At 41.7% G+C, this 17,502-nt stretch overlaps 2 protein-coding genes across 2 annotated transcripts; both read left to right on the forward strand.

The window, feature by feature from the left end:
* The first annotated feature begins 1,504 nt into the window (after positions 1–1,504).
* Positions 1,505–11,777, forward strand: LOC123514898 (probable glutamate receptor). The gene is made up of 9 exons (XM_045273155.1): positions 1,505–1,618; positions 2,281–2,505; positions 2,728–2,862; positions 5,654–5,895; positions 6,284–6,468; positions 6,899–7,129; positions 7,865–8,040; positions 8,511–8,679; positions 11,517–11,777. The coding sequence occupies exons 2-9, from the start codon at positions 2,309–2,311 to the stop codon at positions 11,652–11,654; spliced, it is 1,473 nt and encodes a 490-aa protein (XP_045129090.1). The 5' UTR covers positions 1,505–1,618; positions 2,281–2,308; the 3' UTR covers positions 11,655–11,777.
* An 837-nt stretch (positions 11,778–12,614) lies between these two features.
* LOC123514688 (NAD(P)H pyrophosphatase NUDT13, mitochondrial-like) lies at positions 12,615–17,157 on the forward strand. Its single transcript, XM_045272742.1, has 7 exons — positions 12,615–12,836; positions 14,036–14,171; positions 14,371–14,456; positions 14,755–14,953; positions 15,993–16,157; positions 16,281–16,426; positions 16,827–17,157. Exons 1-7 carry the CDS (start codon positions 12,729–12,731, stop codon positions 17,043–17,045), a joined length of 1,059 nt encoding a protein of 352 aa, XP_045128677.1. The 5' UTR covers positions 12,615–12,728; the 3' UTR covers positions 17,046–17,157.
* Positions 17,158–17,502: the final 345 nt, after the last annotated feature.

A 17,502-nucleotide genomic window follows, 5' to 3' on the forward strand; every position in this document is an offset into this window, starting at 1 on the left:
TTTAGCATTACATTGATGACTCTTATGGGTGTATTCACACGAGGCTAGAACAGCAGTCTTGCCGCTCCGGTAGCAACATTCTGCAGTACTGCCAGCAAGACCAGCAAGAACAACAGGAATGCCACACAACGGTTCCAGTGGTCCTGTGTTCCTTTGGGCGCCTTCATACGTCCCGTTTCCCACGTGCGGCGAGGGGTATTTCTAATAGATTTATAAATTTTCTTGGTAAAATATTCAGGAAAACAGATATCTTCATATTTTCGGTTTTCTAAAAAAAAAAAAAAAAAAAAATGAATATTCTGAGCAATATATGGAAGAAAACAGATATATGAAATTTACTGACTAAATTTATGAGTTTTTTTTAGTAATATAACCAGGAAAACATATCTTTTCACTTTTCTCACTAAATATACGAGTTTTGTGATGTCCTCCATCAATGAGAGACGATGGTGCATTAACAAATTTGACAACATACCGAAGTGGATATTGAGAGGATTAGCATGCGGCGAACACCAGTCACTGTAAATGTCTAGTGCCATGCGGCTGCCGTACTGCGCTGCATTTGCTGGACCGGCGAAAATAGTTCGTGTGAAAGCAGTCTAAGAGCCACTGTAATGCTAAACTATTCAGGATGTGCCGGACCAGCGAAAACCGTTCGTATGAAAACAGCCTTAGAACCAGTATATAACCTGTTCAAGCTTGACGGATTTCAAAAGAGACAGGACGAGACTATAGTTCTAAGATAAAGTGGTAGATATGACTGCAGGTAACTGAAGTAGACGCAGTAATCAGGTTACTAGTATCGAGCTAATAAGGAGGCGGTGGCATAATGGATAAGGTGGTGAGCGTGGGATCGGGCAGACGTCCACGCGTAGGTTCGAATCCCACCACGTACAGCCTTAAAACACTTTGCCATTTGTCGAGTGGTGTAAATTTACCAACATATCACCATGATACCCAGGTTCTAGGTGGTTACACTCAAGATGAGCTTGGGTGATGATATGGATACCACTATAAATAAAATTGCCTGCGCCACTAATGGGCGGAAATTGAACAGCGCTTCCCATACACTCTTCAAGTGTACCTACAGGCGCTATAGGCCTTACCGTAAAAAAAAAAAAAAAAAAAAAAAAAGGTAACTAGAAGAAACACATTTACGATACAAAAATAAGCTGACTTTTTTTTTCTTTTTCAGCGGATGCCACTTGTAGGCCCCATGGTTTCTTGCAGCTTCCCTTGCTTTCCTATGTTCTTATAAATTTGAGCTCATTACTCTTCACTCAGTGCTATTATATCTCTTACTTTTTCTCTCTTCGTTCTTCACCCAAGCACAGCTTTGCTCTCCCTTCTATATATGGTCTAACATTATTTTCTTCTTTTCCATTCCCTTAACTCCCTTTCTTTACGACAGGGCCTCACTGTGGTGCATCATTATGTTCTTCAATCTCACCTGCGTCGCCGTTCCGCCCGCAACCTTCCCCGCCCTTCAGGCAGGCATGCGGACGGTGGACGCCCCTCTGGTGACAGCTGCGGCCCAACTTGTGCGTGAATACCTCGCTGAGTGTCTGATCGTGGTTGCTGGTGACCCTCTCGACACGTACCTCGATGCCTTCGTCAGGTAAGGCGGGCGGACACACACACACACACACACACACACACATACGCTTTCCCGGTGTGTGGAGTGTGTTATGTGGTCTCAGTCCTACCCGAAGATCGGTCTATGAGCTCTGAGCTCGCTCCGTAATGGGGAAGACTGGCTGGGTGGCCAGCAGGCGCCCGAGGTGAATCACACACACACACACACACACACACACACACACACACGCGCGCGCGCCGCGTAGTGTAGTGGTTAGCTCGCTCGACTCACAATCGAGAGGGTCCGGTTTCGAGTCCCGGAGGCGGCGAGGCAAATGGGCAAGCTTCTTAATGTGTAGCCCCTGTTCACCTAGCAGTAAATAGGTACGGGATGTAACTCGAGGGGTTGTGGCCTCGCTTTCCCGGTGTGTGGAGTGTGTTGTGGTCTCAGTCCTACCCGAAGATCGGTCTATGAGCTCTGAGCTCGCTCCGTAATGGGGAAGACTGGCTGGGTGACCAGTAGACGACCGTGGTGAATTACACACACACACACACACACACACACACACACACACACACACACACACACACACATACCAATAAGAGCAACATACCTTTCAGTGACTGCATTTCTAGAGAGCAATGACCAGAATAGACTAACTTTGATAAAAATCACCTTTATTTGTTCCTTCCTTTCTTTCTCAGACAAGTGTGGCGCGCGAGAGGAACATGTATGGGAGTGAAGGCAGGGAGTGAGACATCCAACACATCCTCCTCTTCCTTCATGCAGGGGCTAACTCATGGGGATTCTACTCGTTCCTGCCGAGCTGTCATCCTACTGCTTCCCTCCTCTACTCACTCTCCTCATGCGTTCCTCAGTGACGCCTCTACTAACGCTGCCGCCAACTCTATCAATTCTGTCTGGGGGTGAGAGAGAGAGAGAGAGAGAGAGAGAGAGAGAGAGAGAGAGAGAGAGAGAGAGAGAGAGAGAGACATTAACTCTCCTTTACAGCGTACTAGATTGGCTAACTCTAACGCCAACAACACGAGTGGTGATAGTAGGCGGTGAAAGAACCCAGCAGCCCTCACACCTACGCCTCTCGCACGCCCTCCACGCCATCCACCTTGCCACACACGATCTTCGCCAACCAGTGCGGGGCCAGGGGAAGGAGAGGGTGGTGGTAACCCGAAGGTGCCACTACTGCAGCAGGGGAGGCGCTGGCTGGGCACTGGTGGGGGACTGGCATCCCACCGGGCTGGAATGGGACGGGTCCATGCTCTTTCCCGGTGAGAGAGAGAGAGAGAGAGAGAGAGAGAGAGAGAGAGAGAGAGAGGGACAGGGTCGATCTTTGATAAACCAAAAGTATGGATGATTTAAAAAAAAAATTTGAAAATGTTTTTTTATGGAAGAGGGAAAACCAGTCAAGGGAAAAAAAAAGGCCCACTTGAAATGCCAGTTCCCTTAAAAATTTAGCATTACCCAAAAGTTAGGGACAAGTTTCTTAACACCCCACTCTTAAAAGAAGTCAAGTCGTAGGAAGATAGAAATATAGAAGCAAGCAGGGAGTTCCACAGTTAACCATAGAAAGTTATGAATGATTGAGTATTGTTTAACTCTTGCATTTGGGAGTTGGACAGAATGGGGATGAGAGGAAGAAGAAAGCCTTGTCCAGCGAGGTCGCAGGAGGAGGGGAGATGCAGTTAGCAAAATCAACAGAGCAGTTAGTGTGAAAATAGCGATAAAAGATAAAAAGAAATTAAACATTTCGGCGGTGAGAAAGAGCCTGAAGACAGTCAATCAGAGGAGGGAAGTTGATGAGACGAAAAGCTTTTGATTCCACCCTATCTAATAAAACTGTGTGAGTGGAACACTCCCCCTCCCCTAACATGCGAAGAGTACTCCATACAAGGACGGATAAGGCCCCTGTATACAAAGTTAGCAGTTGGAGTGGCGAGAAAAACTGGCGGAACGTCTCAGGAAGCCTAACTTCCATAGTAGCTGTTTTAGCAAAAGATAAGATGTGAATTTTCTAGTTAAGAATATGAGTAAAGGACAGACCGAGGATATTCAGTATAGAAGAAGAGAGTTGAGTGTCATTGAAGAAGAGGGGATAGTTGTCTGGAAGATTGTGATGAGTTGATAGATGGACGAATTGAGTTTTTGAGGCATTGGAAACTATTAAGTTTTTCTCTGCCCCAATCGGAAATCTTAGAAAGATCAGAAGACAGGCGTTCTGTGGCGTCCGTGCGTGATCTGTTGACTTCCTGAAGGGTTGGTCATCTCTGAAAGGACGTGGAAAGATGTAAGGTGGTATCATCAGCGCAGGAGTGGATAGGGCAAGAAGTTTGGTTACGAAGATTATTAATGAATAATAGAAAGAGAGTAGGTGACAGGACAGAATCCAAAGGAACACCACTGTTAACAGATTTAGGAGAACAGCGGGCATCTACCACGGCTGCAATAGAACGGTCAGAAAGGAAACTTGAGATAAAGTTACAAAGAGAAGGATAGAAACCGTAGGAGCGCAGTTTTGAAATCAAAGCTTTGCTCCAGACTATGAAAAGCTTTAGATATGTCTAACGCGACAGCAAAAGTTTCACCGAAATCTCCAAAAGAGGATGACCAAGACTCAGTAAGGAAAGCCACAAGATCACCAGTAGAGCGATCTTGACGGAAGCCATACTGGCGATCAGAGACAAGATTGTGAAGTGACAGATGTTTAAGAATCTTTCTATTGAGGATAGATTAAAAAAACTTTAGACAAGCAAGAGATTCAAACTATAGGATGGTAGTTTGAGGGATTAGAACGGTCACCGTTTTTAGGAACAGGCTGAATGTAGAATGCAAGAAGAAAAGGTAGAAGTCGACAGACATAGTTGAAAGAGTTTGACTCGGCAAGGTGCAAGCATGGAAGCATAGTTTTTGAGAACAATAGGAAGGACCCCGTCAGGTCCATATGCCTTCCAACGAATTATGCCACCGAGGGCATGGAAAACATCATTACGAAGAACTTTGATTGAAGACATGAAATAGTCAGAGGGAGGAGGATCGAAAGGGAGAGGCAAGCCCAGAATCATCAAAGGTGGAGTTGTTAGCGATGATTCGAAAGAAGAGTTCAGCTTTAGAGACAGATGAGATGGCAGTTGTGCCATCAGGATGAAATAAAAGAGGGAAAGATGGAGAAGATCCATCAGAATGAAATAAAGGAGGGAAAGATGGAGAAGTAAGGTTATTGGAGATGTTTTTTTGGCTACATGCCAGAAATCACGAGGGGAGTTGGAGTTTGAAAGATTTTAACATTTTCTATATATGAAGGAGTGTTTGGCAAGTTGAAGAGCAGACTTGGCATGATTCCAGGCAGAAATATAAAGTGTATGAAATATAATGAAAACGTAAATCTCTCTCTCTCTCTCTCTCTCTCTCTCCAGCTAAATCCGAGGGCATGGGTGGATACAGACTGCAAGTGGTCGCCAAGAAACTTTTTCCTTATGTTTGCTACTCCGAGCCTTCGACCAACACCACTACTACCTCCACTATCTCCAGCCCAACTTTCATCCCTTGCGACTCTCTGGACTTCCGCATTCTAGATACTGCGGCTGCTCTGCTGAACTTTACGTAAGTGAGTGATTGAATGTGACGTTCTAGACAGCTATACGACCACAACAAAAACTACATAGGAAAAAAAAAAAGATACATTAAAATAAGGCAGTGAACGAAGGCAAAATGGATCGAAAATATATAAAAATTCATAAATGTTAATACATCTTATCTTGAGCAGTGGCAAGTCATGTAGTTTTTGTTATAAATTAAATGGCAGCTTAACAACGACTGTGATTCATCAAAAGAAGATACACCCACGGGATAAAGACTGATAATTCATATTATCTTTGAAGAGAGAGAGAGAGAGAGAGAGAGAGAGAGAGAGAGAGAGAGAGAGAGAGAGAGAGAGAGTCGTTTCAGATTAGTGTTAATGTGGGACCGAAGCGTTTCAGAATGGCGTTAATGAGAGACCGAAGCGTTTCAGAATACAGGAATAGAGAAATAGAGGCTTTAACAATATTCTCCACTGATCTGCAGGTATGGGGTGCGGGCGCCTAAGGACGGGCGGTGGGGGGCGCGGGTGCCTGGACGTGGCTGGAATGGCATCGTCGGGGAGCTGCTGCGTGAGGAGGCTGATCTCTCCCTCCGCCTCTTCTGGTCCGCCCACAGGAAGATGGCCATTGACTTCACCCGCGCTTACATCTTCGAGCCCTTTGTCATGGTTACGCGCCGGCCGGGTCCCCTGCAGCAGAGCCTGGCACCCATTCGGCCTTTTACGGGTCTGTGCGTGCGTGTGGACCTGAGGGAAGGGATAGAAGAGAAGGCTGGCTATTAGGGGTTACATTACGGGGCTTCATGTAGCAATTGATCTTAGGGCCTTGCAATAAAAGGTGTTTGGTTTCAATATGCTACGCTACCTTAGAGAAAAATTAAGAAGTAATGAAGAAGTAAAGGAGGATGTCATACGCGAGTATACATGTGTGTGTGTGTGTGTGTGTGTGTGTGTGTGTGTGTGTGTTTCTTAGATTAATTGAAAATCTACATCGGAAACTATCAATATAACATACGATTCTCTCTCTCTCTCTCTCTCTCTCTCTCTCTCTCTCTCTCTCTCTCTCTGTGTGTGTGTGTGTGAAACACACACATTTTTCATCTCACTCCCTCCAGGAGATGTGTGGGTAGCGTTGCTAGTTGTGACCACAGCGGCGGGCGTGGCTTTATGGGCAGTGCAGAGAGCGTGGGCTTGGATGAGCAGAGGGCGTGGCTTGGGTCTGGACACTTCCCTGTTGGCCTCGTGGGGCATGCTGCTGGTGAACCCGCCCACTGCCCTCCCCACCTCCCTCCCAACTAGAGTAAGGGAAGGCAAGAGTCAAGGATAGAATAGACAAGCGAGGAAAGCAAGGGATGCTGAAAGGAGAAAGCAAAGAAAAGATAGATGAAGATGTAGATATAAAGGGGAAAAAATATACCAGACAAATCTATGGATAGGAATGAGTAGATGCAAATATGTAGGCAAATATTACGTAGTGTAGAGACAAGTGTGATAAAGATACTGATAGCGCAAGGCAGAGACAAACCAAGGCGTGTTCTGTATGTTAGAAGGTATTGCTGGTGACATTTGAGATAGATTATTGTGTTGCATGTGCACGCTAAAGGCGCTGGTGTTGGTGGCAGGTGCACGGCAGGTATGCAGTATTTATGAGTATTTTGCATAGTGAAGGTACTGGTGGTGACATCAGAGACAGACTCAAGTATACTCTGTAATACTGGTGTTGGTGGCAGGTAGCGGCAGGATGGTGGTGGGTGTTCTGCCTGGTGATAGTGGCTATGTACCGCGGCTCTCTCATCGCCCACCTCACTGCGCCCAGGAACCCCTCGCCCGTCAACACCTTGGCGCAACTGCGGGCGGTGGGCGGCGCGACGTGGGGCCTGGAAGGAGGGCATGGGGTGGGCTGGGACTGGTTCAAGTTCAACAGTAACCCGGAAGTGAAGAAAATGTTCAGCGTCATGCAGGTAACTCCTTCATTTACCCCGTACAGTGTCAATGCCGTATACATTTTCGGCATCTCGTTTTCCTGCGGTCAGTGTCACCGCCGTAAATTTATGACGGCAATATAAGAAAAAAATCTGCAATGTTTATTTGCTAGATAAACTCGATAGAAAACAGTGTGTGTATTTCAAGCCTCACTTTAGCTATTGGATGTGGTCATTTGTTGATGCGCCTCTTTTACGAGGCATGACCATCGTAGTGCTTGCAGATTCATCGTCAGTCATGACGCGCTGCCGTAGTTTGAATGACGAATAGATTTTTCTGAATAAATCGGGTTTGGTAATGAGGAAATGTTATCACACATGTCTGATGATGATTCAGTAGCTGATAAATACTTCATTTAATAAAGAATACTTAATTTATTATGCATCAACGCCAGGCAACATATAAGGTGGATTTCAAAAAAATGTTTAATTTATCTAAACTAGTTTTTGCGTGTTTTTCTTTTATCTTTATATTACAATGAAGATATTTCTAAGGTAAAAAAAAAAATGCCAGCACCACGGACGGATCCGGGGTTGAAATCAAGGGTGTTTAGTGTATCTTGGATGTTCTGGGTATAGCTTTGGTTGTCGTTCACGCTTCAATCCTCCTTTTTCCCTTTCGTTCCTTCTATGACATAATTTACTTGGTCTTCGTTAGAGCATCACCACCTATCAACATCTACTCTTCATCCTCTTCCACACTCTTACCTGCAGGTCACGCCGCGGAAGGAGCAGCTGCAGCAGGTGCTGAGAGGCCCGCACGCCTTCTTCACCTGGAAGTATTACATTCAGACAGTGATGGCGGTCCTCTACACTGATGCCGACGGAAGCCATCCCTTCCATATCGGCACTGAGGAGCTGCTCTCGGGACAAAGTGGCTGGGGCGTGAGGTGCGTCCTGGGGAGAGTAAGAAAAGCAAGGTGTACTCTTTTATTTATCCATTCATTTTTTTTTTTTTTTTCGAGAAGGGACTATTGAGAGAAGGGAATAGAGTCATAAGTATAGATCCTTCTTATTATTTTCAAGTATTTATTATTTAGTTTTCCAGCTTTGTTCGGGCTCTGTATTACATGACAAAAGGTAAAAGCACTCTGAATTATAATTATTGTTTATCAAGGAGGTTTTAATTAGGCAACTAGTTGTCATGGTAATTTGACCTGGATAATATAGGAAGAGAAGAAGCGTGTTTTAGATAGATCAGCGATTTCAATGTTAATTAACAAACAATTAAATAAAATTTCGAAATACGGTGATAATCAGGCTGAGTAATGCATCGGCGACTTTAACAAGTTAACCAAACAAAAACTGCATTAATTTTAAACATACGGCATTAATAATGTCTAGTTTAAACTTTCTGCAGGAAAAACGCGCCCTTCCTCAAACCGCTGGACCGGGTCATCGGGTGGCTGGACGAGGCGGGGCTAATCGATCACTGGTTGAGAGAACTCTTCCAGACTTCGCTGGCCCAGAGCAGACGGGAGCAGCGGCAGCAACAGAAGCGTGATGGCCAAAGCGATGATGATTTGGGGGTATGGTACAAAATTTGGTATTCCTTGAGTGAATGGTGCACCGCTGTGAGAGAAATATTTAAGAGTAAGAAGATAAGTCATATTTTTCATCTTTCACGGAAAAAAAAAAAAAAATAAAATTATATATATATATATATATATATATATATATATATATATATATATATATATATATATATATATATATATATATATATATATATACATAAACGGTATTGGCTGATAGCATGATGGCGGGAAAAGAACGGAAGTTGTATACTGATCAAGTTCTTCAAATTGCCAAACACTCCTTCATAAATAGAAAATGTCAAAATCTTTCTAATTCTAACTCCCTTCGTGACTCTTGGCATCTGGTCAAAAACATCTCCAATAACTTTACTTCTTCATCTTCCGTCCTCCATTTCATCATGATGGCACCACTGCCATCTCTTCTGTTTCTATAGCTGAACTCTTTTCTCATACCTTTGCTAAAAACTCCACCTTGGATTATTCTGGGTTTGTCTCTCCCTTTCCTCCTCCCTCTGACTATTTCATGTCTTCAATTAAAATTCTTCGTAATGATGTTTTCCATGCCTTCGCTGGCCTAAACCCTAGGAAGGCTTATGGACCTGATGGGGTCCCTCCTATTGTTCTCAAAAACTGTGTCTCCGTGCTTGCACCTTACCTAGCCAAACTTTCAACAACGCCTATCGACTTCTACCTTTCCTTCTTGCTGAAAGTTTTGCCTACATTCAGCCTGTTCCTAAAAAGGGTGACCGTTCTAATTCCTCAAACTACCGTCCTATAGCTTTAATCTCTTGCTTGTCTAAAGTTTTTGAATCTATCCTCAATAGGAAGATTCTTAAACATCTGTCACTTCACAATCTTCTCTCTGATCGCTAGTATGGCTTCCGTCAAGATCGCTCTACTGGTGATCTTCTGGCGTTCCTTACTGAGTCTTGGTCATCCTCTTTTAGAGATTTCGGTGAAACTTTTGCTGTCGCGTTAGACATATCAAAAGCTTTTGATAAAGTCTGGCACAAAGTTTTAATTTCCAAACTGTCCTCCTACGGTTTCTATCCTTCTCTCTGCAACTTTATCTCAAGTGTCCTTTCCCACCGTTCTATTGCAGCCGTGGTAGACGGCCACTGCATGTTCTTCTTCTAAATCTATTAACAGTGGTGTTTCTCAGGGTTCTGTCCTATCACCCACTCTCTTTCTTTTATTCATTAATGACCTTCTTAACCAAACTTCTTGCCCTATCCATTCCTACGCTGATGATACCACCCTACATCTTTCCACGTCCTTTCAGAGACGACCAACCCTTCAGAAAGTCAACAGATCACGCAGGGACGCCACAGAATGCCTGACTTCTTATCTCTCTAAGATTTCTGATTGGGGCAGAGAAAACCTAATAGTTTTCAATGCCTCAAAAACTCAATTCCTCCATCTATCAACTCGACACAACTTTCCAGACAACTATCCCCTCTTCTTCAATGACACTTAACTGTCTCCCTCTTCCACACCAAATATCCTCGGTCTGTCCTTTATTCATATTCTTAACTGGAAACTTCACATCTTATCTCTTGCTAAAACTGCTTCTATGAAGTTAGGCGTTCTGTGGCATCTCCGCCAGTTTTTCTCGGCCCTACAACTGCTAACTTTGTACAGGGGCCTTATCCGTCCTTGTATGGAGTACTCTTCGCACGTTTGGGAGAGGGGGTGTTCCACTCAAACACCTTTATTAGATAGGGTGGAATCAAAAGCTTTTCGTCTCATCAACTCCCCCTTCTTTGACTGACTGTCTTCAGCCTTTTTCTCACTGCCGAAAGGTCGCATCTCTTTCTATCTTTTATCGCTATTTTCATGCTAACTGTTCTACTGATTTTGCTAACTGCATGCCTTCCCTCCTCCTGCGGCTTCGCTGCACAAGGCTTTCTCCTTCCTCTCATCCCTATTCTGTCAATCCTTCTAATACAAGAGTTTTATTTATTTATTTTTTTATACCATGTGGGCTTTTCACGGGAATTTATGGGCTAAAGGGGATACTTTTTGGGTACCCCCTATCTCAAAGCCCACCCGCTAGGAAACCGTTGCCCCGAGTGAGGAAACCCAACCTACACTCGGACCGTGGACAGATTCGAACCCGTGCGCTTGGAGACCACTCGGATCCCAAAGCACGCATGGTTCCATTGTACCACGGCGGCCCCTATAAGAGTTAACCAGTATTCTCAATTATTCATACCTTTCACTGGTAAACTCTGGAACTCTCTGCCTGCCTCTGTATTTCCATCTTCCTACGACTTAATTTCTTTTAAGAGAGAGGTGTCAAGAAATTTGTCCCACCCTTTTGACTAACTCTTTCTAATATTTTATGGAGACTACAATTCTAGTGGGTCTTTTTTTCTAATATATATATATATATATATATATATATATATATATATATATATATATATATATATATATATATATATATATATATATATACTTTTTTTTTGCCCTTGGTAATTCTCCCTTACATGAAAAAAAAAAAAAATTGATATACCTTGGTTTTCAGCTCAAATACTGATGTTGCCTAGAAGGATTACTGAGTTCATATTGCAATTAACCAGTAGATTCGTCGTCCATCACGAGTAAACAATTAAATAAATCTTGAATATGCATAAAACTGATAAAATGAGTGTTTCTAACTAAACAGCTCTACCATAATCTTTTATTTCTTTTTACTCAAGTAGGTATAAACTAATGTTAGCTAGCACATTTTCTGAATTTAGAGATGGCTGTAGATGGCATCTTCGATCTACTATGCATAAAATGGAGTGTCTCTTTCCTCTGGTGTAATCGACATTCGACAGAGTGAAGGCCAACGCCAAGTCTTGGGGCTGCGTCACCTACAGGGTGTCTTCTACCTGCTGCTAGTAGGGGGAGGAGTCGCCCTTTTGGCTTTCACAGTCGAGCGTATCTCCAAGAAACAAACGAGAACATTGGGCTAAAAGTGAAGCAGCCTTACGGGGAAGATGAACAATAAACATTAGCTCAAGGGTGTTATTTTATTCATTCAATCATGTATCTATTCACTGTATACCGTGCTGACCATATGAAACACACATATACATGTCAACGGACTAACTAATTAGAGTATCAGAAATGTACCTAATATATCCGATTACAGTACATGAGTTTTATTGCTGTCTCTTTTCATGATGATGCTACATAAACTAAGGTGGGTAAAGGTCTGTTACCTTTATCTATTACCTTCCTAAATCTTGGCCGCAGTCAGTGAAAACAGGTACAGGTACCTAACAAAAAAATGACCCACAAACTCTAAGCTTATCTTTGCATAGGCCTAAACTAGAAGTAAAACATTCAACAAAATACGTCATAAACAACTAGCTAAGTGGGTAGAGACGGGGGGGAGGGAGGGAATGTGTACGGCAATGAGCGATATGCCAACACACATTACTTTTCACAGTATATATATATATATATATATATATATATATATATATATATATATATATATATATATATATATATATATATATATATATATATATATATATATATATATATATATATATATATATATATATATATATATATATATATATATATATATATATATATATATATGGCGTTGATCTAACAGTCTAACAAATATAGCAACAATAAATTCTTACTTGTATGGTATGGTGACATAAGACGATACAGTATAAGGAAAAATTAAACTGGGATCGAGGGCATGTTGTGAGCGATGTCTCAGAACATAACACCATATTCTACATTGCATCGTCTCTACTCACAACACCATCACCTTGCTTTAGCAGAAAATATGGTATGGCGATTATCTAACAACCTAACGAATAAAACAATAGTAAAACCGTAAGTGTCGAAATAAAAAAAGGATGCAAGAAAAGCGAAGGAGAATCAGACAACTCGTGAGGTAACATATGACCTTCCTGAGTACCTGAGTGAGTGAGTGAGTGCCAGCGAGTGGGTGCGTGTTGTGGTCTGCAGAAACATCAGCCTTTCCCTACACGCACACACGGGCACAAGCACACTAAGGCATGTCTATATTACCTTTATTACGCCGCCTAACTCCTCCAGTAAGGGCGTCCTGGCTCAGGTTACAAGGAAGGGACATAAGCTACGTGGAAAGGGTTCGCTTCCTGCAGGTAAGGAGTGAGCAAGGCTGTTGCTCCCTCTAGTACTCGTATCAGGTAACAACGAGGTCAAGGTCCTTTTGATAACCATAAAGGAATTACTGGTTGTTGTTCATCACGCACTGGTTCATTAGTGATGGGAATATATTTAAATAGGTAGTGTTAGTAGCTAAAGTAATAACAAGGTCACATCTTCAGGTGTACTTGAGTTAACTGTTTTTCTTACTTAATGTCACCCAGAGGTTCATAAATGTTCGGAATGCGCAAAATAATGGAGATTTAAGACTGTATAATAGGAGCAGCTGTCTGTACTGGATGTAAGACAGGAGTAGGAGTGTTGTTCAAGGGTTAGGTAACGTTGACACGCTCGTCTTGTTTGTGCAGAGCGACTGATATTTACCATTAATATGTTATTTCTCATAGAAAATTATTACTTTTGAGAGTTACATTGTAGGTAAAGTGTTATCTTAAAGATTCTTTATAATAATAATAATAATATTAATAATAAATGACATGATCATAGGACATGATTCACAAGACAGTAGGTCTCACAAGAGGCCAATTGATGGGACATGGGTAATTGTGACTATAGTAGATTATGATAAGAGTGATTTATGCCAGGCTTACATGAGCATTAAGCATTATTGACTGACTAGTTGGTTGAGGCAGTGTTCTAGAATTTAAAAGGCAATTTATTACTTTGAGTTTTTACCACTGGGAAGAAAAAAAATATGGCATGATATTTGTAACATTCCTACAGTAAACAAGTTATCCTGCCCTATCCCTTTGACTGTTATTGGTATGTTTCCAAGATTACTTATTACTCTGAAACATTTTTCTTGTATTTATACCACCTCTAATATTAAAATCTTGGTAGATTTTATGTTAACGATTTTGTACCACAATGATAGAGTTAAAAGGTGACTACTAATATAATTTTGGCACTCAATATAATATTAGTTGACTTTTGAATTCCCAAGACTTTATTTCATCCTCACTAAGCTGGTTTATAAAATATATTCAACACCAACCATTTGCCTAGTTTTTACAATAAAAGAAGCATAATAAGACCTTCAGATTTGAAAAGGTCATGAAAGGCCTCGGTAACCTTTCCCTTGATTGCTTCAGTTTTTCCCCTCAAGTCCAGTCAGAAAGCAAGATTGATTCATTGCCACACAGAATGTTTTCTTCATGAGCACTTCCCTCCACAGGAACTTAAGGTCCATGAATCGTTGTGCTCTTCCTTCATCCCTGATGGCAAGTTCCTGGTGTACCACTATGGCAAGCCTCTACTGCGCGTGGACAAGGCCAACACTAAGGATGCCATTGTGTGGCTTACTTTCACAGGTCCTCATTACAACCCAGTATATTATAGAACTGCACCATTAGAGTAATGTGATGGAAAATACTTGCACTATATTGCATAACATCTGCTGCTATGTATATTTGTCATAAAATTTAATTTCCTATTTCTGTATATGTATTCCTTTTTGCTGAAATATGTTCAGCTATCACAGTGGTATGAAGATATGAGACTGTGTTTCAGAGATGAAGAACTATTACCCAGAGTTGTTAAGTTCCTACGTCCTGTTGGATGTCTCAGAGGAGGGCAAGCCAAGGTACAGTGTGCAGGTAAAAGTTATGCCTTGTTATGCTTGTCACAGTTAAGCAGTGATACAATTTACATTTCCACACTGTGCAGACTTTTACTTTTCACTAAATACTGCATGGATATTATCAATGAATTCCATAACAGAAGAGAATTTATAATTCCTTAGTGATTAAATCCATATTTTTCCATCATCATTGATTACAAACACATATGCTAAAAGTCATCATGCTTTCATGCATTACATTGTTCCAATTATTGAAAGAATCACTTTTAAGAATATCTTTAAAGGGCATTAAAAAGAGTATTTTTTCCTTTTAGGTTGGGGGGATTCCGTCATACACTAAGGAGAAGCTTGAAGATGAGACAGGAGGCATCTTCACAGACCTGCGGCTGGGGTTGTTCATGGTCAACTGGCAAGAGGCTCACATTCTCTCCCGTGCCAACTGTGTCCACATGTGGAACAAAAACAATGCTTTCTGTGGGAAATGTGGAGCCCCAACCAAGAGAAATGCAGCTGGTAGGTGGACACTTTGGATGCCACAACAATTTGATGTGCTGATAAATTACACCTTGAATTATTTGAATCCTCATCATATTAGTTTTCTGCTCAGTACCCCACTCAAGGAGTCGTCCTTCAAAGGATGGTAATGTCAGAAATGTTATTAAGATACCTTGTCCATATATGCTTCCTTCCTTGGTGCAGTACTACACCTCTTCTACATATTCTGTCTTTTTTATACTTTTGTTTGATTTAATTTGTAATCCTTTTCTTCAGCAGGATGTGTTCATCCACTCTCAGGATCTGTCTATGGCATCTAGTACTAATTTTTTTTCTAGTCTATAAGTTTGTATATTCACTCACATCACTGCACATACTTTCCTAATATGATGTATTCTTTCAAACTTACTAAACTTGAAGCTTAAGTGAATGAAAAAGAATAACAAAATATGCCAATGCAGAACATAGTAAAGAACATAGATGATATACATAAGAGTATATAGTATCACTCATTTAAGATACACTGAATTTTGGAACCCCCTATCATGGATTAACAGACAAATTAGGAATGAAAGCAGTTAAAGAGTGTTGATAAGTGACTACAGCATGCAAAGAATGGATTGTGGATTGAAAATAATGAAGGTGTACATACTAAATTTGTTATGCCATGCCACATAATGGAAGGAAATGTGAGCCAGCTTAGGTAGTTAAGAGCAATTTTAGGTGCTCTATCTATGTGGTAAGAATGTTAGATGATTGAGAAATCATATATCAACATCCAGTAAATTGCAAGGACAGACTGCTGGATTATGTGAAAGTAGTAAGGAAGAATGAGAGGAATAGAGCATGCAAGACAGAAATAATGAAAATTTTTGTTGCAGCTGACTCAGTAAGTTATTAGAAACAGGCATTAGAGATAGAGACTGACAGAATAGAATAACAATGTATTAGGCATTATGTATACTAGATTCAGTGATAATCAGCATTAGTAACTCACTTTTGCCTCCCCTCCCCTTGTGTACACCAGCTGCCCCTTGACCTCCTGTGTCCACGCCAGGTTACTCCCGGAAGTGTACGAGCTGTGACATGACCCACTACCCATCCTCAGCCCCAGTGGGCATCGTGTTAGTGACTGACCCTGAGCACCAGCATATTGTCTTGGTGCGGCAGCCACGCCACCCTCAAGGAATGTACTCCTGCGTTGCTGGCTTTTCGGATGTTGGTAAGTAAACTGGAAGACACTTGGCCTACACTGGGAGACTTGTATTTGTTACTACTACTCATAAAAATTTCACTATAAAAGATGTTATGATGAACTGTATTTACCTTGCTCCGCCCCTTCTAGGAGAGAGTCTGGAAGAGACAGTCCGTAGGGAAGTAGCTGAGGAAGTGGGGATAGAGGTGTCCAAGGTGACGTACATTGCCTCCCAGCACTGGCCCTTCCCTGGCTCCCTCATGAGTGGCTGCTTTGCTGAGGTGGAAAAACAGTCGGTAAGACAATGATTTGAGAGTGATGGAGAATGAATGCAAGCATGGCAAAGGTGTGAAGATATGTGATTGAGTGTGTGTAAGCAATTATAGAATGGAAGTAAAGGAAGCAAGAAAACTAATGAAAGATGCATTGGTAGAAAAGTTTGACAAGTTATGCTCATGCTAGCATAATTTTCAAGTAAATTGATTGTCATTGGAATGAGATGTTCCACCTGCAGCTATCACTGAATCTGCTTTAATGTCCACCAGTATTCATGATTATAGTTTCTAAGTTTGAATGGTTTATGACTGGTTGAGTAGCATCCTAGGTCCTATAAGTAATTTTAGCAAACTGCTCAGAGTCAGACTGAATCCCTAAACTAAAGAATGTTGTCATGAAGTGCAATTGTGAAACTTGCAGCTAGACATTGACAAGGATGAGCTGCAGGATGCCCGGTGGTTCTCAAAGGAAGAGGTAGGAACTGCTCTGGCCAGGATTGATGCCAACCCTAATCTGCGGCTGCGAGGAAACCCTTCAGGAGAGCTTTTTGTGCCACCCCCTGGGGCCATTGCCTTTCATCTCATCTCCCACTGGTTCAAGGGAACACCAGTCCAAGAGATTAACCAGCACATCTACTGAGGATGTGCCTGGGAACATGCACAATGTTGTGTAGCTTTAAGGCCACTTAACCAGAGGCACAATGCTCCTGTGTCAAAGTGCTCAGGGAATACAGTACCCACTGCCAACTTCCTCAGATCATTTTGTTTTATTACTAGAGTTATGAAATGATCCTATTCAATATAGTTTCAGCTTTGTGAAAGAACTACAAAATCTGTTTTATCTTTTAGTGTATTATAATTTGTATGTGCCCACAGACAACAATAGTCATGTCACTTTCATTTCCAGCTTCAGAACTTTTCACTCCTCAGAATACTGTTGTTACAGCTTGGATAGTCTTCCAAATTAAGTATTATATTGTATTTTACTTCATATATTGTTATGTTTGCTAGGTAAGAATTTCAATATTAAATGAAGTAGAAAAACAACTTTAGAAGGAAAAACTAGCATATCTGGTGGCAGTTCAGATTTTGTTTGT

The sequence above is a fragment of the Portunus trituberculatus genome, chromosome 38 (genome assembly GCF_017591435.1).
Source record: "Portunus trituberculatus isolate SZX2019 chromosome 38, ASM1759143v1, whole genome shotgun sequence".
Lineage (NCBI taxonomy): Eukaryota > Metazoa > Arthropoda > Malacostraca > Decapoda > Portunidae > Portunus > Portunus trituberculatus.